General features: G+C 48.8%; 2 protein-coding genes across 2 annotated transcripts; both read left to right on the plus strand.

Annotated features, from left to right (window-relative positions):
- The first annotated feature begins 327 nt into the window (after positions 1–327).
- Positions 328–6254, plus strand: OSGEP (O-sialoglycoprotein endopeptidase). Its single transcript, XM_032417709.1, has 11 exons — positions 328–618; positions 2271–2390; positions 2586–2761; positions 3254–3349; positions 3484–3533; positions 3680–3758; positions 4329–4394; positions 4508–4598; positions 4838–4913; positions 5012–5110; positions 5258–6254. The coding sequence occupies exons 1-11, from the start codon at positions 504–506 to the stop codon at positions 5295–5297; spliced, it is 1008 nt and encodes a 335-aa protein (XP_032273600.1). The 5' UTR covers positions 328–503; the 3' UTR covers positions 5298–6254.
- KLHL33 (kelch like family member 33) lies at positions 5041–24371 on the plus strand. The gene is made up of 5 exons (XM_032417708.1): positions 5041–5110; positions 17628–18380; positions 21769–22693; positions 22809–22976; positions 23082–24371. Exons 2-5 carry the CDS (start codon positions 17639–17641, stop codon positions 23632–23634), a joined length of 2388 nt encoding a protein of 795 aa, XP_032273599.1. The 5' UTR covers positions 5041–5110; positions 17628–17638; the 3' UTR covers positions 23635–24371.
- Positions 24372–25841: the final 1470 nt, after the last annotated feature.

Genomic DNA, 25841 nt, shown 5'->3' on the forward strand with positions numbered 1-25841 from the left:
TGCGTGTGACTGGCCTGTCTGTGACCACGTGACAGAGAGGCTCGGCCTTCCCCGCTCCCCGCCTCCAAGTCTCCAAGGGACTGAAGGCCCCAGCCTTTCATTCTTGGGCTGTTTATCGGTGTGCCAGATGCACGACTCATTCTGCCACCCCGACCGAAGATTCCCAGTGCTGGGCAAGAGGGAAAAAAGTCAGTGGAGATGTCTGGGCTGAACCACGGGAGAGAAGTAAGGGAATGGATAGGAATATAAGGAGCAGATGCCGGCTCAGCGTCCCTGGCAGTTAGGAGGACAGGTTCTTGAAGGGGCCTTGACGGGGGCGGGGCTGGCGCGGGCGCGCGACCCGCGGGAGTGCTTTGGGGTTAGTCCGGGGCGCGCTGGTGCCTGGCACCTGGGGCCTGTAGTCTTCCTGTGTGTTCCGGAATCTGCGCCCCAGCGCGGCCTGGTGAGGGCTCCCGGGCTCCAGTGGTAGCTAGCCCTGCCGTTGTTTTCTCCCAGGCTCGGCCATGCCGACGGTGCTGGGGTTTGAAGGCAGCGCTAACAAGATTGGCGTGGGAGTGGTCCGGGATGGCACGGTGCTGGCGAACCCGCGGCGGACTTACGTCACGCCTCCGGGCACAGGTGCGTGTGTGGGGAACTGAGAGTTCACCGCGCGCTTCTCCGCACGGCGGCACCTTCCATCTGCCTAAACGCTAGCAAAGTAGGGCGTGGAGCGCATTGTCCCCTCGTAGAATTTTTGATCCGAGTCTCTGAGATTTATGTGACAGTATTAACATCACGAGGCAGATGGTTAGAAGAGTCGCAGCCACTTGGACCTGTATCTTCTGGGTTTGTTTTGCTTTTATTGAGCGCCTTTTATATGCTAATCGGCTGCTGGATACAAAAGTAGATGTTACGAACTGCTATAGAGTCGGACATATAAGCAAAACTTTACAGTATGAACAGTATAATGTAGATGCAATCAGAATTATCTAGAATGAGAAGAAGTGTAAAGACTTCCACCTTGGGTGTTAGGAACAGCAATATTTGTGTTCAGTATTTGGTTTTGGACTTATGTTCCTTACTCTTTAAATGGAAATAATAATACCTGCATTATTGGGTCTTGAGAAATAAATGAAATTACCAAACATATTACAGCTTTTAACAAATATTATTTTTAAGTTATTATGTTGTATTTTGTCTACCCTCCCCTAAAATTCCTGTATATAAAGGAGAAGACAACTGACTAGCTTATACCTGAAAAACCTCCCTGAACAGGTGATGTTGTGACGGGTTACTCATTAGAAAAAATATGTATCTTATGTTTAGCACTCACTTTTCTAGGCATTTTGGCACCAGGAATACAAAGATAAATAAAATAGCCAGTGCTTTATGATGCTCATGGTAACTGGGAAGCTACAAATAATTCTCTAATTCTTATATATCTAATTCAGTGTTTAAAGTATAATCGTGTGATCATGCATGGGGTTTGTAGGGTCACAGAGATCACCAAAGGGTATTAGGTAGGTATCACTCGAATTGAGTTCTGAAGGCTGAGTTGGATTTGGGTATGAAGAAGAGCATTTCTGAGAGCTGATAAGCCTAGCTAAACAGGCTAGAAAGAGTGTATCTGAAAACCTGGAAGACAAGATGCTTGAGGAGAGTGAGAGGGACTCTTCTACATTGTGTAAATGTTAAAAGCAAAATAGCCAGTTGTTTTACCAGTAAAATGGGTTTATTCAGGAATAGTAACGAATTGCGATTTGGATCAGGGAATCTATGGCAAAACCATAGACGAGTCTGGAGAACAAGCAAAAGGGATAGTTGGGAGGGGCTCTAATTTAAAAAAGGCCATTGATGGGGTGCCAGGCTGGCTCAGTCAGAAGAACATGTGACTCTTGATCGCGGAGTTGTGAGTTTAAGCCCTATGTTGGGTGTGGAGATGACTTAAATAAGACTTAAAAAAAAAAAAAATCTTAAAAAGTCCATTAAAGTAAACTGAGAATTCCAAGTGTAGTGGCTTTTCATTGGCTGGAAAATCTCTTCCTCTTGCTGGGGTGGTAAGTTATAGGCTTCTTCCTGTTGGGAATGCAAGGTATGTTCTCTTCCCATTGGGGTCTGCAATTGAGAAAGAGTGGTAGGGTGTGAAAGCTTCCCCTTCTGGCCTCCTGACTCCATTTTAAATGAGATTTCTTTTACTCTGTTTCACAACTACTTAAACAGCTGCTTTTGACTTCTACCTACCTTTGCTATAGAAAAACCCTGTGATCTCTGACCTGTGTCCCATCTCCTAGGATTCCTTCCAGGTGATACTGCTAGGCATCACCGAGCTGTTATCCTGGACCTGCTACAGGAGGCACTGACAGAGGCTGGATTAACCTCCCAGGATATTGATTGCATTGCCTACACCAAAGGTATAACTGGGAGAGTGGTTGACAATGGAAGAATATACCTGGAGCTTGGCTAGGTTAGAATAGCCCGCTGTTCTCCTCTCCTACCTCCAGTACCCCTACCTCACCTCTCACATCCCTTACTTTCCCCAGCTCTGGTTTTCCCGTTGTCCATAGGATTGTCCATAGGATTCTAACTCCCATTTCTGTCCCCCCTAGGCCCTGGCATGGGTGCCCCACTGGTTTCTGTGGCTGTTGTGGCCCGCACTGTGGCCCAGCTGTGGAATAAGCCATTGCTGGGCGTGAACCACTGTATAGGCCACATTGAGATGGGCCGTCTTATCACTGGAGCCACCAGCCCAACTGTGCTGTATGTCAGTGGAGGAAATACACAGGTATTTGGAGTACTCCATCATTCCCTCTTGATTTCTAAGGCACTGTACCAGCAACTTTCACGTGGTACGACAGTGGTGGTAACTGCAAGAACAAAGCTGGGCTCATCTGAACCTAAAATGTTATACGCTAGAAAACTCACAAGAAAGTTTGCAGTATTGCAGATTTGGGCAGGATGATCACAATGTTGAATGGCATTCATTCATTTTTTCATTTATTTATTTATAAGATTATGCATTTATTTGAGAGAGAGAGCATGAGCAGGGGAGAGAGGCAGAGGGAGACGAATCTGCTCTGGGAATCCTCAGGGTACATATAGGCTTCTGAGATAAGAGCTATGAGAAAGTATCTATTCAGGGTTTGGGTGAGTTCTTTTGTTCCATTTCTTATTGGAAGCTGCAGCGGCCATATTGATCCTCTGCTATGTTCTTCCCCAAAGCCAAATACTCCTCTTTACAGACTTGAGGTTTCACGGACATCCTCATCACCCTTAGGTGATTGCATATTCAGAACATCGTTACCGCATCTTTGGGGAAACCATCGATATTGCTGTGGGTAATTGTCTGGATCGTTTTGCTCGAGTGCTGAAGGTAAGCCATGGGGGCTAGAGAAAACATAAGGTGTGGATAAATTCTGGGGAGCCATGGAATGGAAGTAGAAAGTAGTAAATTAGCTTCTTTTGCTTCCTGGATATCTGACTCCATCCTCTTTTTCCTTCTGCTAGATTTCCAATGACCCAAGTCCAGGCTACAATATTGAACAGATGGCAAAGCGGTAAGGGGACATAAGGTGGAAGGAGGCTGACTGGTGGGGCTTCCGGGATTTCCCTGTATATACAGTAAGGAGGTTTGGGAGGGCTTTGGAGGGTGAGCAGCCAGCTGACTAGAGGCTTGGTGCCTTATACACTCACTCCCACATAGAGGCAAGAAGCTAGTTGAGCTGCCATATACAGTAAAGGGGATGGACGTCTCATTCTCGGGGATCCTGTCTTTCATTGAGGTGAGTGTGGGACCGGTGAGGAGCGAGCACTGTCATGCTTTTCAATGAGGCATATCTGTTTTGTTCACCACTGTATTTCCTGCCTATAGTTTAGTTCTGGTCTATGTTAGATGCTGAATAAATTCATTTAGCAGATATTTATTAAACATTTTCTGTGTGCCAGCCACTGTTTTAGGCAGTAGCAATACAAGATAGAGCAAAATAAAAATCCCTGTATACTTGGAGCTTACATTCTAATGAGGGAGGGGGGTGACAAATAAAGAAAGAAGCCAGGGGAAATAATAAAATAAAAAGGGTCAGCTAATGATAAGCGTTATGGAGAAAGTTAAGCTGAGTAAGGGGTTGGGGGATTGTGGGTGCCAGGGCAGGCATTTGTAATTATTGAATCCCGAACGAATGTTGCCCGTTCTATAGCTCAGTGCCAGTGAAGAGCAAAGTGTGATGTAGACACACCGGTAAGTTGAACTGTGGTGAGACACGGTGATCCTCCAGGTGCACTAATTTTTGCTCTCATGTCATCCCCAAACCACAACTCCTTGTTTTATTTATTTTTTTCATCTTTAATTATAGGATGTAGCCCAGCGGATGCTGGCCACAGACGAATGTACTCCTGAGGATTTATGTTTCTCTCTGCAGGTAATGGGATAAAAAGCTGGGAGAGGAAGTTGGGACTGGAGGAGCTTTTATATAGTAGAGCAGAACTAAGCTGGGCTCTCCTCTGGTGTTCTCATTTTATCTGTCGCCCACAGGAAACCGTGTTTGCAATGCTGGTAGAGATCACAGAGCGAGCCATGGCACATTGTGGCTCCCAGGAGGCCCTCATCGTGGGAGGTGTGGGGTGTATGTATCATTGAACTGTGCCTCTCTTTTCCTGTTCTTGGATATTAGCATCTCCCTCCTGCTAGTCTAAATCTCTTAAGGGTTTGGGGAAATTAGAAGTTTCTGCTTCCCAACCCTTGCCCCCTAAACCCCTACTTCATTTTTGTAAGTAAACACACATGAGGTGTGTTTGAGGTGTACAGCTGAATCATGCGGAAAGGGCTAAAACCAAGGCAACCCAACCCCCTACCTCTTCATAGGTAATTTGAGGCTACAGGAAATGATGGAGACAATGTGCCAGGAACGTGGAGCCCGGCTTTTTGCCACAGATGAGAGGTAAAGGTCCTTTCCCTTTCTTGATTTCTTCTTTTTTTCTCCAATGACTATGATTCTTCACCTGTGAATCCCAAATTTCTTATCTTTTTTCTTCCCAGATTCTGCATTGACAATGGAGCCATGATAGCTCAGGCTGGCTGGGAGATGTTTCGGGCAGGGCACAGGACCCCCCTCAGTGATTCTGGGATCACACAGAGGTGTGTACCCTTCTGGAGGGGGTAGATAGGATTATGTGGGAGGTAGGCAAAAATCAGCAGGGAAGAGGGTCCAGAATCATGAGGGCAGAGAGGAATGGAAGAAACTAAGGGGTAGCTGTCCACCAAGTTTTCCGTGTTTTTTCACAGGTATCGGACAGATGAAGTAGAAGTGACCTGGAGGGACTAACGAGGTTAACAGGATCAGAGTAGATAGTGCCCTAAGTGGAGCCTCCAGGAACTTGGGCCTTAATCTCTGTCCTGACCTGGGTGTCCTGGCAAGGCTATGGACTCCTGTCTCCCATCCTTTGAAACTCAAGTTGACTCAGCAATAAAATATTTTTGGTTTGGTATGTTGGTAATTGGTTTGTGTTACTCAAGAATGATACAGAGTTGGCCCTGGATAAATTCCTGTTGATGGGGTGAGTGGATGAGGAGGCAGGGGTCAGAGCAGGGCCTTGGCTGACCAGGGCTGCTGCTCTGAGCTAAGACGGAAGGGGCATCTTAGATGCTTGCCTAACATCCCCTTAATAATAGTGTTAGCATTACTAATACTGTTTTAGTGTCCTGCTTTGTGCCAACTGCGTTGTGTTTGTCATCTCATTTATTTTCTCTGAAGTAGGTTCTCAGGACTTGCCTCAAAATAGCCTGGAGCCAGGTCTTATTCTGTACTGATCTGTAACTGAAGAGTAAAACTGTTCCTTCTCCATGCACTTACTCGTGCATACTCCTCTGTACACTTCCAGGGGCAGGCTCGTGAGGGTGCCCCGATCCTTCCTGGTCACAGCTGCCGGAACTAATGTCGTCATGGCCTTTCTCTTGTTTGTCAGTCACCAGCAGAAGTCCCAAACTACCAAGTCACCTCCCAGCTTTGCACTCTAATAACCATTACTCTCCACCCCTTTTTTGTTCCTTCTCAAATTCTTTTGTGCTCTCTGGAACTAATAGCTGGTTATTAGTAAAATTACCTGTGTCCTCACCCTCTCTTCTGAATGTTCTCTTTACATTCCTGCTCAGAGCCCCGGTGTCTCCTGAGGACTCTGCTTCTCCTATCACCTCTAGTGGTGCTGTTTTCTCTCCCCCACATCCTCTGTACCCCTGGCCCTGGAGATGGTACGGGTGTCCTCATTTTTCCTCACACTGTGTTCAGTCGATTCCTTTTCATCCCTACCACACCTTAGCTTTGAAACATACCATTCTTAAGATTATACCATGCCGCAACTGCTCCTGTCAGATCTCGATTTTAGGGGCGCCTAGATGGCTCAGTTGGTTAAGCATCTGCCTTCGGCTCAGGTCATGATCCCAGGGTCTTGGGGATTAAGTCCCATGTTGGGCTCCCTGCTCAGTGGGGAGTCTGCTTCTCCCTCTCCGTCCCTCCCCCTTGCTTGTGTTCTCCCTCTCTCTCAAATAAATAAAATCTTAAAAAAGACCCAAATCTCAATTTTAGTACCTGTATGGATCATCCTTCTAACACTCTGGTCTCAGCTCTATGCTCCTCCGGTGATCTTGTCCTCCACCCCCACTGCAGCTACTCATTCCCTTGGTCCTAGTCTAGACCTACAGCTCCTCCATATCTCGATCTCAGACATCCCTCCTGTCTTTCCAGTTCATTCCCTTTAGTGCACTGAATCTAACAGTTCTCTTTATCAGGCCCTGCCGGCTGTTGATCTTCCTTTCCACTGACCTCATCCCCTACGTGTCTTCATTTCCCTCTAGCTAAACTCCAGTCATGAGCACTTCACTACAAATGCCTCACCTCCTTTGCCTTCCTTGCTTTTGTCATGCTTCAACTCTTCACATACTTGATTCCTAGAGCCACGCAGCTGAAAGGGCTAGTGAAAAACAGGCTGACTCGTCTTACGTTAAATCCATCATCCTGAAACTTAGGCCACCTTGCAATATTCCCTAGTCCTTTCACTTGCTCTCTTTCCAATAACCGTTTTATACCTTCTGGCCCCTCAAATCTATGTCTTCCCTGATTCTCACTCTTACTTTGGCTCCTATTTTAGTGAGAAAGCTAGAAGCAGAGAACATTCACGAGCTCCCACCACTATATCTAACCACCTTCCAGTATTTATTCCAATGTACTCTGCTTTCCCTTCTGTTCCTGTATTAACATTAATACCTGTTACTGTATACTCAGTTGGGATTGATTTTGCTCCCCAGAGGACATTTGATTGTCACAACTGGGAGACAGGGCTACTGGGTAGAGGCCAGTGATGCTGCAAAATACCCTGCAATGTACAGAACAGCTCCCCACACAAAGAATTCCCTAGGCTAAAATGTCATTGGTGTCAAGGTTGAGAAACTGCGCCATAAACAAACTGTCCGTGCTTCTGTCCAACTACTTCTAAGGTCCATCCCATCCTCTAGCCTTTCAGGACATCTCTCAACAGTTCTCTCTCCTCTTCTGTAGAGTCCATATTTCCCTTTCTTTCCTAGATCTTCTTCTCAGCACACAGTTATGCTTTCATTTTCCTCATCTTAAAACACATGATTACCTCTTGAGCCCATTTTCCCCTTTCAGTTGCTTCCCATTTTTCTGCTCCATTTTGTAGCAAAACATCTTAAAAGAGTTGTTCCCAATTCCTCTCAACCAACTCCCTATGAAGTCCACCCCACCAAGGCTGTTCTTTTTTTTTTTTAAGATTGTATTTATTTATTTGAGAGGGAGAGAGAGCACACATGTGTACATGAGCAGGGGGAGGGGCAAAGGGAGAGGGAGAAGCAAACTCCCTGCTGAGCAGGGGCTCCATCCCAGGACCCGGAGATCATGACCTGAGCCACCCACCAAGGCTGTTCTTATCACGGTCACCAATGACTTCACATAGCTAACTCTAATGGCAGATTCAGCTTCATCCCATGTAGGCGATCAGCAGCATTTGACACTCCCTCTTTGAAATATTTTCTTTACTTGGCTTTAGGACACGTTCTCTGGTTTGCCTCCTAGCTTACTGACTGCTCTTTGTCTCCTTTGCTGGTTTCTCCTCATTTCCACAAGCTAGTAACTCTAGGGTTCAGCCCTTGGACCGCATGTCTATTTACACACACCTTCAGTGATTTCATCCAGTCTTATACGTTAAAATCATTTCTTTCTTTTTCAAGATTTTATTTATTTGACAGATAGCGAGAGAGGGAACACAAGCAGGGGGAGTGGGAGAGGGAGAAGCAGGCTTCCTGTGGAGCAAGGAGCCTGATGCGGGCCTCGATCCCAGGACCTTGGGATCATGACCTGAGCCGAAGGCAGATGCTTAACGACTGAGCCACCCAGATGTCCCACATTAAAATCATTTCAATGTGGATGACTCCCGATATTTTAGCCCCAACCTGGACTTCTGTTCTGAATATCTAGCTGCCGATTGGCATCTCAACTTGGATGGCTGATAGGCATCTCAAATTTGGCATACACAAAACTGAGCTTTTTTTTCTCCCCATCTTCATGCTGCAGACTTCCCTATTTCAGTGAATGACAACCCCATCCTTCTAGTTGTTCATGTCAAAGCGCGCTGGCACCTCTTTTTCATCTCATCCAATTCATCAGATCACACTGACTTTACCTTCAGAATATATCCAGAATCGTGTTTCTTACTTCCACTTCTGCCACCCTGGACCAAGCTAGAATTCTCTGTCTCTGAGATTATTGCAGTAGCTGGTGTATCTGCTTCTACCACTGTCCATCCACTTAAGGTCTGTTTTCAACGCAGCAGCCAGAGTGAATAGTGTTACCACAGAAGCCAGATTATGTCACACTGCTGCTCAAAACCCTCTGTGTCTTCCTATATTGGAGTAAAAACTAGAGTCCTTCAAAGGCCCGTGAGACCCTCCATGATCTGCCCTGCCTCTCTCCACTTACTGTTTTGACCTCATTTCCTGCTACTCACCTTGTTCACTCTGCTCCAGCGACAGTGGTCTTTTTGTTTTTCCTTAAACACTGAAGATGTGCCAGCCCCTCAAGGTCTTCGTACTTGTTGCTCCCTCTGTTTCGAAAGCTCTTCCTCAGGTAGAGCTTGTTCCAGCAGTCTCATAATCTTTGTCTTTGCTCAAAGTTTTTCCTGTTTCTAGTGAGGCCTTCCTGACAACCCTACTTAAAATTACACTTCTCCAGCACTTTCTAGCCCCCTTCCCTGTTTTATTTCACTTCTTAGCACTTATCATTTTCTAATCTAATAGTTTTATTTGTGTTTGTTGTTTGACTCCTCCCATTAGAATACAAACTCCATGAGACAAGAGATTTTTGTTTTATTCATTGCCATGTAATCTCCCAGTACTTAGAATAGGGTGGATATTCAGTTACCATTTGCTGAATGAATGGATAAATTGATGTGGAGGTAAACCAGAGATAAAGACTATCAAGTAAGAGTTGGGCCAAAAGATAAAAAGAATTAGGATTATATGCACTTGGGAAAAGAGTAAGTTTCTGGTTACTTACTCTTTTTGGTTAAGTAGAAAGTGCTGATAAACACTTTTTTCAAAAAAACAAAACAAAACAAAAAACCACTTTTTTCATTGACAAAGGATAGACCCATAAGTGGGTTGAAAATACACTAAGACATGGACGTTTACAATCACATTTTGGAGTGGAGGATAGAGTGTTTGGGATACAGGTAAAAAGATAAATTCTTCTTGAATATATTTGAGAACAAGAATGAGCTCTGCCTCTAGGGTTGGGGAGTTAATTTTATAAATGGGAATCAAGCATGTTATTATGTATTAGCCTCGGGTATTTATTTGTAAGTTTTTTTTAATATTATGGGATGGAATGGATCTTGGAGGGAGGACCTTCTTTAGCACTGTAGACCCAGCTGGTACTGCTTAGTAGGAGACTTCTTTCTTTAGGGAGCTTTGGGCTCTTGGCTGAGGCTTCTCAAGATAGCCTCACAGTTTTGTAAAATCAAGAGACTAAAAGCATGGCTCCTTGAGTCCTAAATGGTGGACTTCTCCTAGCTCAGTCTCTCCCGAGTCTCGTATTGGCAGTACAGGGTCAGTGTGTTCTGCTGATTTCCACGAGTGAAGGCACCGGGGAATTGTCAGGCCCCTGGACAGCATCCAACTGAGTCATATATAGGGCCCCAGGGCAGGCTGATTAAAGGATCTGAGGTAGGCTCCTGTTACAGAAGGCAGTGTGAGGAAGGGAGCCTGTTCTTCAGTTTACCTAGCCATTGGACTAGCTGTACCCCTGGGATCTTTGCTCTGTAGTTTGGAATTTCCTCAAATTCAGGACTATGAGGGCAGCATCCTGGGAATATTGCCGTAGGACTTCATGAAGATACATGCCACTCAGAGTACATGATTAGGAAGAATGAGCAGAGGAGAGGTGAGCACCATGGTCAGTTCCTATTCTGGGACAATTTCCCCACTTGCTGGCACTGTTCCTGAATACCTACTTTTGATTTGCCTGTAAGTCCTGCTCAGGGATGTAGCCTGAAGGAACAGGAATGTTGAAAGAAGTACATTTAGGGTTTCCCCTTTGGTGGTTCTTCTGCTTCTCTGGTATAAGGCCACCGTATCTTCAAAAGCCTTTCAGCTGCAGAAAAAAGAAACCCCAGATTCAGCAAGGAACAGAGATCAGCTCTTCCCCACCTATTGGGGGATTTTTTTTTTTTTTTTAAAGATTTTATTTATTTATTTGACACAGAGAGACATAGCGAGAGAGGGAACACAAGCAGGGGGAGTAGGAGAGGGAGAAGCAGGCTTCCCGCGGAGCAGGGAGCCCGATGTGGGGCTCGATCCCAGGACCCTGGGATCACGACCTGAGCCGAAGGCAGACGCTTAACGACTGAGCCACCCAGGCGCCCCCCTATTGGGGGATTTTAGAGAGGATTTTAGGGAGAAACCAAGAATATTAGGCTTCTCCATCTCACAGCACAATGAGGGAGTCTGGGAACCCTGATTCCTGTGGCATATGCTCTGCCATGGAGCATCCTTCCCCAGGGAGGCCTACTCTGTCTACCCTGCCCCTCCTGGATTTGGGGGAGCTAGTTTCCTTTTATGGCTAGAGCAGGGATTGAAAACTCAAAAGCCTGTAAGAACCAGACATATAATATCAAAGACTAAAGTGGACCAGGTGGGAACTTGTGGCAAACGGAAGAATACATGCCCTGTCCCATGGAACAGCAACTTACTTCACTCCAGCTGAGTGTGTCCTGTGGGATGGAGGCCCCAAACTACCAGATGCATGTTAAATATTGGCAGTTAATTTTAAAAATTGTAAATTCTGTACAATCTGAACTAAACTTGTGCAGGTAAGATCCAGTCCAGAGGTCACCAGTGTTCAACCTCTGGTCTAGAGACTCCCTCACCAGAAGTTCTTGACATGGTCCTGCACATTGATCAAGCTTACTGAATCGGATAGCGCCATGTGATAGATGCCCACCTGGACCGAAGAGCTCCAGTTCACATCTGCTGAGGAAGGGGGTGCAGAATGACTAGAGGTGGGGCCTCATTTCTCAGGCAGGAGAGGAAATGAATTACTGTTGGTAGTTCTGGGTTTCTTATGGGTGTTGGCCTTGTGCTGTATCTCATGTCCTCATTCCCTTACCTGCCTGCCCACTTACCAGGTTTCTTACAGAATGTGTAGAGCAGCAACAGAAGGATAAGCAACATAGCAATGAGGGCTGCCCACCAAGTGAGAAGGAACACGGTGAGCAGGCAGAGCAGAGAGCCCATGAGGGAGAGCCAGGGCCTGTACCAGTGGACGGAAGGACACCAGACGGCAGGGGAGAGTGAATGCAGCCTATCTCTTGTCCAAGCCTCAGTACCATCCACTCCTGCACCCCAAGGGTGCTCCTCCAACTCTCCCACGTCCTCCCAATCCAGAGCCTGACCCCATGCTAACACATGCCCACACTAACCAGGGAACCACGTAAGGGAGGCGTGGGAACAACCAAAGTTGATAAGGGCATAGGAGCAGGGGAAAAAGTTGGAGATGACGGGGGTGGTGTTCAGATCAGCTTTGGGAGAGATGAAAGGTCAGAAGGTCGGTCTCCAAATGAGTCATGGGTTTGAGGTCTAGAGAGACAAGGACAGCAGATTCTGGCTTCCTTCCCCCATACTCTAAAGCCCTAAAAGTCAGAGGTAGGGCAGTGAGGGGCACTGTAGCCTGGGAAAGGTGATTCATGAAGGCCTGTGTAGGGGTGGAGGAGGAGTGCTCACTGATAAGGATGAAGGAGCAATAAGGAATGTGAGCGGAGGGCCTCACATAGGTTCATGCTTCCTGTCTTAGCTTTTCCCAAAAAAGCCCATGACTGGGTACAGTTTGTTCTGGCACAGCAACTCTAAGAGGGCATGGCAATCACTGGGGAACGGTCCCAGGAAGAGGGAGAATGATTGCCCCCTCCTCCTCTCGAGAGGCAGGAGGGAGTGAGGAGCACAGAGGAAAGAGCTGAGGGAGCTTAGGGGTATTAACGGGAAGAACGGATGACAGTAGAGTGCAGTGGGACGCCTGGTAATATGGGATGGGAAAACAGGGGAGGCAGGTGGAAGAGAGATCCCCTCCCCAAACTTTGCTTGATGTACAGGCAGACTTTGAATTTTGCTATGTGAGCTTGGACTGTCTCTTACACCGGCCACCCAGTCATCTCCACCTCCCTACATCATCATCTAACTCCTGGTTGCTGAGACGGAGCACTCTTGTACTCCTCCTCCTCCAAAAATTATACTCTTAGGATGGCCCTAGACTCTACCTACCTTTTCTCCTTTTCCCCCCAAGCCTCTTGGTAAGATACCAACTAACCTGGAAGACTTTGGGGGTTGAAACAAAGCAGGAAAGGGCAGAGGACAGAATGGCACTGAAGATTCTGGGCAGACATCAGGGGGCTAGAGGCAGACACCATGCTCAGTGCATTCCACTCATATTTTTACCTAGCTTTCCCACAAGTTGCTAGACATACTAAATTTTATCTTGTCTTTGTAGGTTTTACCCCACCCATATGAATCCCCTTAGGTCATTATTGGTTTTTGAGCATCTACTCTGTGCCAGGCAATGGGCTAGGTAGGGTTTACCCCTCATCTTCCCCTCTGGTTCACTCACCTGGTGGTGATCAGAGAGGGCATATAGGCAGGACCCTTGTTCTGGACAACTGTGGAAATCCTAGCTGTACTGATACTCTGGCCCCAGGCAGCTCCCATTCCGCACACCCACGTCAGTCCTATTTCCTGGATCTTCTCCAATCATACAGGAGCCTGGGAATGAGATTGGGAACACATGTTCCTTCGTGGGGAGAGAACCACATCGCAGAGCAGTAGGACTATCTAGGTACCATCAGTGCCAAAGGGCGGAATGGAAGTTTGTATGTAAGATGGGAGTGGGGGGAATACAATTTTTTTCCCTTTTTTTTTTTTTTTAAAGATTTTATTTATTTATTTGAGAGAGAGAGAATGAGAGACAGCGAGCACGAGAGGGAGGAGGGTCAGAGGGAGAAGCAGACCCCCCGCTGAGCAGGGAGCCCGATGTGGGACTCGATCCCAGGACTCCAGGATCATGACCTGAGCCGAAGGCAATTGCTTAACCAACTGAGCCACCCAGGCGCCCCTTTTTTTCCTTTTTTAAAAAAGATTTTTATGTATTTATTTGAGAGAGAGGGAGAAAGCCTACGAGGAGGGGGGAGGGGCAGAGGGAGAAGCAGGCTGTCCGCTGAGCAGGGAGCCCCACGCAGGGCTTGATCCCAGAAGCCTGGGACCATGACCCAACCTGAAGGCAGATGCTCAACCCACTGAGCCACCCAGATGCCCCAGGAATACCAAATACCAAATTTGATAATCAAAGAACACCACACAATTTTTTAGTGAAATGAGGGATGGGGAGAAATGGTGAAGGGAGGTGAGGGCCTACCTGCATGTAAACTACTTCTAATGTGATTGATGAAGTGTCTTGCTCATTTCATCACCTATATCCTCAGCCCTCAGAGAGGCAGAAAGCAGGGTTCCAGGTCATTCTGCACAGAAGGCTGGAGTGGAGGGCCTTACCACTTGTGGCAGAGATCCCCAGGTAGGAAAGCGTCCACATGATGGCAAGGATAGCTGTAGCAGGGTCCTGGAAACAAAAGTGGAATCATTAGTGGTGAGAGAAGGGGGCAGATGACGAGTATGCTCCATACCTTGGTGTGGTTCTCACTCTGAGGTCTCCAGAGATATTGGTCCCTGTGAGTACCCCAGTGGCTAAGGAGAAGAAGATGGAAAACATACCAAAGAAACTGCCCTCTGGACCTCATCACTGTGGGACCATAGTTTCCAAGAAAATTTGTATTTATGTAAAAGAACAGAGAGAAAAACTGGGTTTTTGAGGGGGCAGTTCCTGGCTTCCCTTCATTCGGCCAAGATCATAACCCCTGTACCCAGTTTACTGTCAGTGACTTAGGTTATGCTGGGACAAATAAGGCAAGATTGTAAACTAGCCAGCCCAGGGACTTGTAGGACTCTGAGTGTTCAGATGGTTAACTTGCAAATGACATACAGAATCAGAAGTCACGGGGTCTTTTCTGGGGAGGCTTGGGCTAATGAGGTACCCTGCTCCGAGGGGAGGTGACATTCTGAGGCATGCATCCCTTTAATACATTTCTCAGCCAGCTTCCCATTGTCTCACCTGGGTACTCAAAGAAGCAAGTGGCTTGTCAGCTGGGGTTTGTGAGGAGGAATGTTCTAGCAGATAGTTGATAAAAGAGAGGATCGGGGGGGTGCCTAGGTGGCTCAGTTGGTTAAGCATCTGCCTTGCGTTCAGGTCATGATCCCAGAGTCCTGGGACCCAGCAGGAGAGTCTGCTTCTCCCCCGTTCCTCCCCCTGCCCCTGCTTGTGCTTGCACACTCTCTCAATCTCAAATAAATAAATAAAATCTTAAAAAAAAAGAGAGAGAGGGGGGATCAGGAAGATCATTTGGAGGAATACCATGGGTGACAAAAAAAAAAAAAAAACGAGTGGAAGGGGAGAAAGAACTCCTCCTCACTCTCCTCTCCCATCCTCTAAGTTCCCTTCCCATCAGCCTCTTCCCAGAAAGGAGTCTGGCTAAATGGGTGTCCTTTTCCTTCTTGCCTCAAATTGTAAAGTTTCCCTTCCCTTGCCAGAGGGGTAGATCTCAAGATTGTAAATATCTGGGAGCAGGAAACGGCATTTCTCATCTGGTAGTCTTGTCTAGTGCTCATCCCAGCAGATCCCTAGAATGAGTCCTTATTTTTCCCTTAAAGAGTTGACATATGGAGTCTGTTCCAGCAAATCTGTCCATTTTCAGGTTGGGTCCCTGAGAACCTGCTCTGCCTGCTACACACACACACACACACACACACACACACACACACACAAAATTCCACATCTCCCCACATTTGGCCCTTTCCAGATCTGTCCAGCTCTCACGGCTATCTCCTCAGTTACTCTCACCCCCCACCTTGACTCCCTGGCCACTGCCTTGGACCTCCACTCCACACTGGCCATTGCCAAGCACAAAAGGACAGTCATGGTCACCATGCCCACCAACCCTAACTTATTTTCCAGATCTATGTTAGGTAGGTGCACCCATGCTCCTGGAAGGGCAGAACGCAGAGGTAGTGGATTACAGAGACTTTAGTGACTGATTTGATGCCTCCACCTGATTCTTAAAATGACTTGTCCAGGCTGGAGTCACAAAAAGTGCAGGCTGGTGGTCAGCGGACTTGGGAAAGGCGTATCAAAGGAGGGGATAAACATTACCAGGAGCAGGTTTGAAAAGATCTCTGTGAAGCCTGCCTTGTGCCTAGCCAGGACTTGTTAGCCAAAGCGAAGATGATCCAGATGGAACTGCCAAGTGCTGGACCCAGGCTTCTTGAAACGGGAAATAGTGCCGCTGAGAGGAGAGGAAAAAGGAACCCATCTGGTGTCACCCCTCCCCCACGTGAACGCCACCCTCTCACCCGAGTGTAAGGAACAATCGTGCTTAGATCCCCGGTTAAGTCAGCCTGTTGGGTCAATCTATCCAGCCTGGACCAATCTTTTTTTTTTAAGATTTTATTTATTTATTTGACAGAGAGAGAGACAGCGAGAGAGGGAACACAAGCAGGGGGAGTGGGAGAGGGAGAAGCAGGCTTCCCGCTGAGCAGGGAGCCCGATGTGGGGCTCGATCCTAGGACCCTGGGATCATGACCTGAGCCGAAGGCAGACGCTTTAACTGACTGAGCCACCCAGGTGCCCCTGGACCAATCTTTTTATTGGCCAGGGAATCCACCCCAGCAGCCCCCAGCCTGTCCTACCTTCTAGGGAGAGGGGAGAAAAGAGGCATTGCTGTCCCAGTCCCTAAATTCCTTCCTCATGAAGATACCTAGAACTGCAGTGAAAACCCCAGATTTAGGGAGTCTCAGAATAAGAAAGTGGTGTTATCCTGGATAGAGGGAGCAGCTGTTGGTGTCCTGCCTCAGTGAAAATGTTTATGGCCCCCCAGGACTTTTGTCCCCCCAGCAATGGAGATCACCCCACCTTCCACAGTCCTCATCCCAGAGACCTAGGTGAGGGTTAGACTCACCCCGACTCTCTGAACACACAGGGTTGGGCTTCTCTTTCTCACCACTGACCCCACCCCAGGAGGGAGGAAATACTGAGTTGCGGGGTGGATCACCTGCATGGTCCTGATCCCTGCCCCTTCACCTTCACCAAAGCCTAGAACTGACCCCAAACACACCCTTCCCTCTTCTGGCCCCATGCTCCCTCTGGTCTGCGCAGACCAGACTGCCTTCCCCTTCCCCCTCCGGACCCATCCGGTGAACGCAGCCTTTCTCGCCAGGCTCACTCCCCCAGTCGCATCCTCCTTGGCTTCTGAATTTGCCTCGCTCAGCACAAGGATGTGACCTACAGGTGGAAGGGAGGAGGTCATCTCGGGACAAGGCCCGGGGATTGGGTGTCAGAGTTTGGGCACCCAGAGCCCAGTCCCCAAGCCCGCCAGCACCGGCTATAATTAGTCAGGTGGGGCCACTGACCTGGTTAAGGGGCAAGTTCCCTCTGCCACACAGTCCAAAGCTGAGAAGGTTCAAGTGAGAGGCAGGAGGAACGCTGGTGTCTCCGGAGGGTGACTATCGGGATGGGATGGGGGCAAGCTGGGTGGGATACGCTCGGGGTACTGAGTCCGTACACAGGCGCCTTGTGTGCTTCGCCGCGCTTCGTGAGTCCCAGAGTTGGGCAGTATAGCCTAGCTGCTCGAGGGCGCCTGGGTGGCTCAGTCGTTAAGCGTCTGCCTTCAGCTCAGGTCATGATCCCAGGGTCCTTGGATCGAGTCCCACATCGGGCTCCCTGCTCTGTGGGAAGCCTGCTTCTCCCTCTCCCGCTCCCCCTGCTTGTGTTCCTGCTCTCGCTATGTCTCTCTCTGTCAAATAAATAAATAAAATCTAAAAAATAAAAAAATAAAAAAATAGCCTAGCTGCTCGAGCCTGGGGTGGGGGTGGGGAGTGGGGTTTGAAGTAGGGAGAGGGGCTGCCATGTCGCTGGGCTGGAGGCCGGGGTTCCTCCGGCCTCTCTGGGTCCAGCACTGAACCCCTCCTCTCTTCCCTCTGTTCACCTGCGGCAAAACAGCCAACTGGACGATGAGCGTCTCGGACTCCGCACATCGTCCCTCCGACCCGGGGAGCGTCTCTCTTCCCGCCCAGAAGGACCGCCTTGACCTCCCTTTACCTGACCGGAGAACGCCCTCCTGGCCTCCTTCCCCAGATGAGGATCCCAGTTTGCCACCCTTTCCTCTGGAAGAGCCTGTCCCCAGGCCTAAGGCCCCAGGGAACCTTCCGTCACCAGCCTTGTCCCTAGAGGAGGAAGAGAATGAAGACGAAGACGCGGCGGAGCTGGAGGGACTGCGCAGCGAGGAACATCCGAGCCAGTTTTTCGCTGAAGCACAGCGGCTTCGGGAGCAGAGGTTGTTGCTGGACGAAGAGGTGTCAGTTGGGGGGCGAGTATACGGGGTGCATCGGGTAATCTTGGCTGCAATTAGCAGCCTTTTCCGAGACAGGCTGCTGGGCGGCAGAGGTCCACGACCACCCCTCAGCCTCGATGTGGCCACCGGGGCCTGGGAGGCCGTGCTGACCTTTGCGTATGAGGGGTTGCTGGGCCCTGCCCCGTGGGGAGATGTGCTGGTCGTGGCCGAGGCTCTGGGAGCACCCCGGGTGAAGGCCGCGGCCCAGGGGAGACGCAAGGGGACTGGAAGCGCCAGGGAAGATGAAAAGCAGCCCAGCCAGGCAGAGGAGCTGAGGGAAAACCTGCGTAGCATCGAGCTCCTATACAAAGAAGGCGTTGGGTGTGACCTGGAGCTGGAGGCAGGCGGCTGCCGGCTGCGGGGTGAGGACCTGTGGGGCATTACCTTACTGCAGGTGCAAATATGTGTGTGCAAGCTGCAGGTGGTTTGATCCCTACCACAGCGGTTTTGATCCCTGCCACAGTCAGAATTTCCATGGGGGTGGCCTTTGGTGCCTTTCCTGACCCACAGAGAGTGAGGCATGCGCAGCTGAGTTGTTTACCTGGGAGCAATGACAGATTTAAGATGACCCTGTGGCTTTCCCTGGGGCCAGTAACAAGGAATTTCCAGCCAGCTGGCTGGTATTAGGAGTATAGTCTAAGCCAGGAGAACAAGCAGAAAGTGATTGACTCAAACAGGGATTAACCAAAGGCCCTTCTTGGCATCTTCTATTTAGGATACAGGAAAGCCAGAGGAATATGGTGGAAAAATTCACTGTGTCCTCTCACCTAAGGATGCTTGACACCATGGTAGATACGAGTCCTACAGCTAACGAACAAGGTCTGGTTTTGTTTTGCCACAATCTTAAGACCACCAGGACATGGCACTTTGAAGTTAACTGTGCTCATCACCAGGAAAACTAACGAGGGTTGAGTAAGTTGAGTGTTATTCAGATTCTACTAACTTAGAGAGGTACTGGGGTCCAGGAATTTTTACACACCTCATCTCTTTTCATTCTCACTGTAAACTAGTGAGGTGGGTACCATTATTCCTAGGTGCAGGGGAAGAGCGGTAAACTCAGAGATGTTAACTGGTGAGAACCAGGATGTAAGCTGTTATTCACTAGCCCAGTCTGCTTTCACTAGGCCATGCATTCCCTCCTAAGCAACCAAACCAAAGACACAAAGGATCTGACAAATGGGAGTTGGAATGCAGGCACATACAAATTTAAAATTAAAAGGTATTGATTCAGAGATTGTCTACTTCAGCTTGTATACTTTACTGATAAAGAGACCAGACTTTAAGACATGTCCAAAGTCACATAGCTACTGGTCATTAGAATGACTGGAACCCAAAGTGCTTCTGGGACTCCCAGAGGAAAAAGCATCCTGTCTTAGCTTGGACTGCTTTAACAAAACATAGACTGGGTGGTTTCACAACAGAAATTTATTTCTTACAGTTCTGGACCCTGGAAGTCCAAGATCAGGGTGCCCCTATGGTCAGGTTCTGGTTAAGGCTCTCTTCCTGGTTTGCAGAGGGCCACCTTCTCACTGTATCCCCACTTGGTGGAGGGAGAGTTATCTCGCTCATGCCTCTTCTTATAAGGGCAGTAATCCCATTCATGAGGGTTCCACTCCCATACCTAATGACCTGCCAAAGACCCCACCTACAAATATCACCACACTGGGGACTATGGCTTCAACATATGATTTGGGGGGAGGGGAGACATAAACATTCAATCCATAACAGGTCTCTAAAGTGCTTGCTATCATTTCTGATAGTAGCAGATGGAGGGGGGATTTACAATTTCATAGTTATAAAATTCTCTCTATGGTTTGGAATTTAAACATACTTATATTCCTGCTTTCATTTCCCTAAGAAACATTCCAACTTAATGGTGGAAACCTGCCCGGTAAAATTCTAGGGACTACTGATGAGTAGGAGGGAGAATACAAGTGGCTGTGACCCATTCCCGGTGGCCCTGAGCTGTGGGGTGGTTGATTATATGGGAAGTGAAATGGCTTACCTGCTTTGATGAATGCAGATTTTCTCAGGCAATATGTATTTGAAAGCTGTCACTGATAATCACTTCTTCGGAAGCACCGAGGCGCTACCGACTGCTTAAAAAGACAATCACCTGTCCTTTGAGAGAGGCCAATGTGCCACAGTTGGTCAGAGCAGCTGGAGGTTCGTAAGCTTCCCCAGGAGTTCGGCCCTGTTAGCTGCCTGAGAGGACTTCCAGCAGCATTTCCCCCTTTTTGGTTATGAAGCACTTCAAACACATAGCAAATTAAGAAAATACTAATACAAACACTCAAACACCCATCTCCCAGAGTTAACAGTTAACATTTTTATGATATTTGTTTCGTCTCTTTATTTTAGTTATCACTGAAGTTTAAATCTGTGGCATTTTGCTGACAAATACTTGGGTCTGTGTCTCTTTAAAAGAGGTCATTACCATAATACCTTCCTCATGTCTAACAAAAGGAACAATAATTCCTTAGTATTACCTAGTCCACGTTGAAATTTTCCCACTTGGCCAAAAAATGTCTTTTAGCGCTGGTTCATTCAACCCAGGACCCACTCAAGGACTATGCTGTGCTCAGATATATGTCTCTTATGCTTCCTTTACTCTTGTATGGTCCTCTCTCTCCCTTTTTATGACTTGACTTAACTGAAGAAACAAGATTAGTTATCTTAGAATGCTCCATTTTCTAGATGTGTATGTGTTTTCTGTCATTGTTTTAACTTGTTCCCTTAGCCTCTCAATTTCCTATAAATTTGAATTGAGAGCTAAAGGTTCAGTTAGATTTAGGTTAAATATTTTGGTCAGAATACTCCAGTCTGGATGCCAAATATCTCAAATTGAGTTGCATTGGGAAGCATATTAGTCTAGGGAGTTAGTAGCATTTGTGAACCGGATAGTTTCGGTGTCACGAGGCCATGCAGACAGGAAGGGCACTGATACGAAAGTATGCCCCTTGCAGCCTGATGTCAGTGCCAGTGGGTGGTGAAGATTAGCTCAGACAGCCATGGAATAGAAAATAGATCACTTCCTTTCTCTAGGACTCAGTTTCCTTCTCTTAAAAGGAGTGATTGAACAGGATGATTTTGAAGGCTTCCGGTTTAAAATTCACGACTCCATGAATTGTACTGAGATCGGGGGCGGGGGGGGTGGTGCAGAGAAAAGCTGCACACGGGAAATCTTAAGCAGGAAATGGCACTTAGAGGAGGTTAGGTCACAGCCATTCCTGAGTGTGGGACCATTTTCTAAGTAAAACTGGACTAACGGAATGACTGAAGCCAGTGGCTCTTACAACGGTAAAGGAAAGAACTTTATTTTGTGCACGACAGAGACCTATGTAAGTTGCACATTGGTCTTTGCAGTTTATTTTGTGCCCCCTTTTAACAAATGCTGTCTAGAGCATCTACTCAACTTGATTGATCAAGGCTCTTTTTCCAGTTGACCTGGATCAAAAAAACCGAAGCAGTGTTTATCGCGGTGTCTTCAGGCCACTAACATGAGATTCATGCAGGGTGCTTGAAAATGTTAAGATACAAATTTCTGGGGTCTCCATCCAGACCTACTGAGTCAGAATCTCTGGGGGTGGGTCCCTGAATCCTGCATTTTAACAAGCACCCCGTGGTATTCTGTTGCACACCACAGTTCGGCCTGGGGCCTTGGGTGGTGGGCCCAAGTTGGGGGTGTGAAGCTGGGATCGTGCCTGGCAATTTGCAACACTCTGGATTCCTGTCTGCTTCTCCTTGCAGTGCACCGAGCAGCCCTGGCCTGTGGCAGCGAGTTCTTTGGCGCCATGCTCCTGAGTGGGATGAGGGAATCCCAGGGCACAGAGGTGTCTCTGCACACCATCTCTGCCCAGGACCTGAGACTCCTCGTCTCTTTTGCCTACGCGGGTGCTGTGCGGGCAGGGTGGCCAGGACTACTGAGAGCTGCCCAGACTGCTGTGCAGTACCAGAGCTCTTCTTGCCTTGCTCTGTGCCAGAGAGCCTTGGCACGGGGCCTCAGCCCTGCACGTTGCCTGGCCCTGTTCCCCATAGCTGAGGCCCCTGGGTTAGAGAGGCTCTGGAGCAAAGCCCGTCACTACCTCCTCACCCACCTGCCTGCCGTGGCTTTGTGCCCCACTTTCCCTTCTTTACCGTCTGCCTGCCTGGCTGAGCTCCTGGAGAGCGATGAACTACACGTGCAAGAGGAGTTTGAGGCCTTCACGGCTGCGTGGCGTTGGTTAGCTGCCAACCCCGAGACCGAGGAGTCAGAGGCCAAGGCCCTGCTTCGATGTGTTCGCTTTGGCCGCATGTCCACCAGGGAGCTGCGGAGGGTACGGGCCGCTGGGCTGCCTCCCCCCCTGCCCCCAGACTTGCTGCATCAGCTCCTGGTAGAAGCTGCCGTTCCGGGTCAAGAGAGGCGGAGGGAGCCTGACCAGGCACTGGTAGTGATTGGCGGGGATGGGCTCCGATCAGACATGGCCAGAAGACAGCCCTCCCGAGGAGTGTGGTGGGCCCGGGCCTTCTGCTGCGGCACGGGACTGGTTCGAACCGTGGAGTGGGGACGGCTCCCTGCCCTGCCTGCTCCAGGGCGCTTCCGGCATGGGGCTGCGAGCCTGGCAGGGAGCCAACTCTACGTGTGTGGGGGACAGGATTTCTACAGCCACTCCAACACCCTGGCTTCGACTCTCAGGTATGGGCCTCACAGAAGAGCAGGCCCCAAGGTGGGCAGCTGAGGGAAATCGTTGGCCCGGCCACCCACAGAGTCCCGGGGTCACTCTTCTCTTCTTTTGTTCCGCTGTGTCCAGGTGGGACCCCGGTCAAGAGGACTGGGAGGAGATGGCGCCTTTGTGCCAGGCTCGGAGCTTTTTTCCCCTGCTGGCCCTGGATGGACTACTTTATGCCCTGGGTGGCCGAAATGGTGATGTTGTTCTCAACTCTGTGGAGGCCTATAACCCCGAGCTCAATGTCTGGAGGTGAGCAGGGAAGGGGCTGTTTCTAGACATCAGGGAAAGACTAGGGGACTTGGAAGAGAAGTCGAAGAGGACTTTTGCCTGATCACGTGCCCTGTTCTCCCTTAGGCCCGCACCTGCCCTTCCAGCACCACGCTTTGCCCACGCAGCTGCTGTTTTGGAGGGCCGATTGTACGTGAGCGGAGGCTGCAGCGGCGCTGGCCAATACCTGGCCTCGTTGCTGCTCTATGACCCCAAGCTTGAGAAGCCAGGGACACTTCTGAGCCCTATGGGGGTACCTCGGGCTGGCCATGTCATGGCTGCTCTGGGTGGCCGGTTGTATGTAGCAGGTGGGCTAGGCGAGACGGGAGACCTACTGAGCTTTGAGGCCTATGAACCGAGGACTGATAGCTGGACTCATCTGGCACCTTTGCCCTCCCCCCATGTGGGGGCTGCAGGTGCTGCACTGCAGGGGGAGCTACTGGTGCTGGGGGGCTACAGCCACCGTACTTATGCCCTCTCGCACCTCATCCATGCTTACTGTCCTGGCCTGGACCGATGGCTCTGCCTGGGAACTCTGCCCAGGCCTCGGGCTGAGATGCCTGCCTGCATCCTGACGCTGCCCTCTGTGCAGCACATAGCTTTGGTTCCCACACGGCACCAAACCAAACCTGCTGGCTGAGTGGGGAGCAGCAGTGGATGGGGGCAGGGGGCGGAGGAAGGGATCAGAAACATCATGAGAGAAGGACAGAGATGATGGGGGGAGAAAGAGAAGGTTTTATTCACGATAGCATTTTATTCCAGCACAGTGTTCTATAACTCACAAACTGCTTTTGTATATATGATCTTCATTGAGCAAAAGGTAGCTCCAGAATTCCTGGAAAAGGCTGCTGGAGAGGGGAAAGCAGCTGAATGCCTGGATAAGGCGAGGAGGCCCAGGAGCCACTCTACAAGGTTTAGGGACCCTGACCCCGTTGTTGGTGGGGCAGGCACATCTGGCTGGGAAGATAATTAAGAAGGTCCAATAGTCAATGTGTAGGGGCCATGAGAGGACAGTCAGAAATCTGATGATTCTGACTCATGGATCAAGATGAAAACTGTGGAAAGGCCACCCCTGAAAGAGTTTGAGAAGTGTGGGGGAAAGGACTGTAATTGTCATGCTCTTCCCTTTTTCAGGACTTGCTCCTTTCTACTCTCCAACCCCTGGGACACCTAAGCCCTCTTGGCAATATTCTTTCTCAGGTAATTGCAGGCTCAGTCCGGCGTTTCCTCAGCCCACACACTGCACGCTGCCCCTAAGAGCCTCTTGGCAGAAGTCCTTGTCCTGACCTGGCGCTGCACAGGGGCTTGAGTCGCCCCGGTGAAGAGGTGGGAGTGCTGTGTGTGGGGAGGAGGAGGAAGGCCAGGTGAAGGAGTGAGGCGTCTGTAGTGGGAAAGGGATGGGATGAGGTTTGAGGGGGTGGGGTGGAAGAAGCCAGAAGCCTGACTGGCTTCTTTCCTTCCTTGGGGGTGGGTTCAGGGGTCAGGATTGACAACAGGACAGTTGCTGTGTGAGGTCCTACCTCAGTTGTGAGAGGAGTTGTGAGAGGAGGCGGCAGAGAGAAAAAGTGAGAGGCAGAGAGGACTCAGGAAAGTGTTTTCCCCCTTTTCTTTCCCTTTCCTCTAGAGTTTTTAAGATCCATTTCCCTTTTTTTGGCCAGGAAAAGTTAAGTCAGATGCTTCCTTTCTCCCTTTCTCCACCCTGCTCTTCCTTCCTTTTTTCCCCTTTTTTCTTTTCACTTCTCCCTTCTCCTACAGAGTGATCTATCACCTACTATGTTCCAGGCACTAAATGAGGCCCTAAGGACACAGAGATCAGAGAGCTCCTGACCAGCAGGTAGACTTGTCAGTGGACTTAGGAGTATGGCCACTTATCTCATCCTTCGTATCCCTCGCTCTTAGAGGTATGATAGCCCAGACAATGGAGGAGTGAACTCTGCCCAGGGAAGGCTTCTGCTAAGGAAGTCATCATCAAATGGGTGTAGTTTGAGTTGGACTTTGAAAACCCCTTGGAAACTCACCAGTCAGAGAAGGAGGAAGGCATTCCAGTCAGAGAAAAGAAGCAAGTGGGACATGTAGTGCCCTGTGTCTCTCTAGCAAAGGAGAAGTCCGTATTCCAGAGGGTTCTTCGGAGGCTTCTGCTGCTGTTGCCAGCCCACCCTCTTCTCTGGAGCTTTTCTGAAGACAGTAGCTTTCACTTAATTGTATATTTCCTCCATTCACAACTCCCCTAAGTCTTTCCTGTCTGGTATTTCCATTTCTGACCCCTGAGCTGCTCAGGGCAAAGAAGGGCCAATTCTTTGTGTAGGTCAGTTTTCTATTACCATTGTTTATTAAGATTCTCGTGCTCCTAAGGGTGAGATAAAGGAGCCTCTCTTGTACCTTTCTTCATCCTGGCCTGGAGGCGCTTGACATACTTTTGTTTATATTTTTGAGATTTCATTATTAAGTTCTTTTTTCCCCCTATATCTCTGTTTTGGAGCGTAGATGAATATGAGGAGGGATAAGTAGGATATATATGAGAAAAGGGAAGAAAGATTGAAGAAACCAGAGAAGAAGGAAATTGAAGGTCCCGAGGAACTATGAGGATTGAGTCTTTAGGATGAACTTCTGTGAACATGTTCTTTGCAGTTTGTAGGCAAAGACAGGCTTAAATAAATGTTTCATCATTATCAAATGATTCTTGTATGAGTTTCTTTCTTATAAAAAGCATGTAAAAGTCCCCTGTAATTTGGCTCCTATCTCCACCACACTATTGAAACTACCTTCCCTCATTGTCACCATGACCTACTTCTCACCAAATAATCTAAGGCTATCCTCATTCTTTTTTTTTTTTTTTTTTTTTAAGAT

This window comes from Phoca vitulina, unplaced genomic scaffold (genome assembly GCF_004348235.1).
Source record: "Phoca vitulina isolate PV1807 unplaced genomic scaffold, GSC_HSeal_1.0 scaffold20, whole genome shotgun sequence".
NCBI classification, from domain to species: domain Eukaryota; kingdom Metazoa; phylum Chordata; class Mammalia; order Carnivora; family Phocidae; genus Phoca; species Phoca vitulina.

Coding starts and splice junctions, on each gene's coding strand:
- KLHL33 (XM_032417708.1), top strand. CDS start 17,639: ATGAGCGTCTCGGACTCCGCACATCGTCCCTCCGACCCGGGGAGCGTC. Junction 18,381..21,768: donor AGGCGGCTGCCGGCTGCGGG/GTGAGGACCTGT, acceptor TTCTCCTTGCAG/TGCACCGAGCAGCCCTGGCC. Junction 22,977..23,081: donor CCCGAGCTCAATGTCTGGAG/GTGAGCAGGGAA, acceptor GTTCTCCCTTAG/GCCCGCACCTGCCCTTCCAG.
- OSGEP (XM_032417709.1), top strand. CDS start 504: ATGCCGACGGTGCTGGGGTTTGAAGGCAGCGCTAACAAGATTGGCGTG. Junction 2,762..3,253: donor TCAGTGGAGGAAATACACAG/GTATTTGGAGTA, acceptor CATCACCCTTAG/GTGATTGCATATTCAGAACA. Junction 3,350..3,483: donor GTTTTGCTCGAGTGCTGAAG/GTAAGCCATGGG, acceptor TCCTTCTGCTAG/ATTTCCAATGACCCAAGTCC.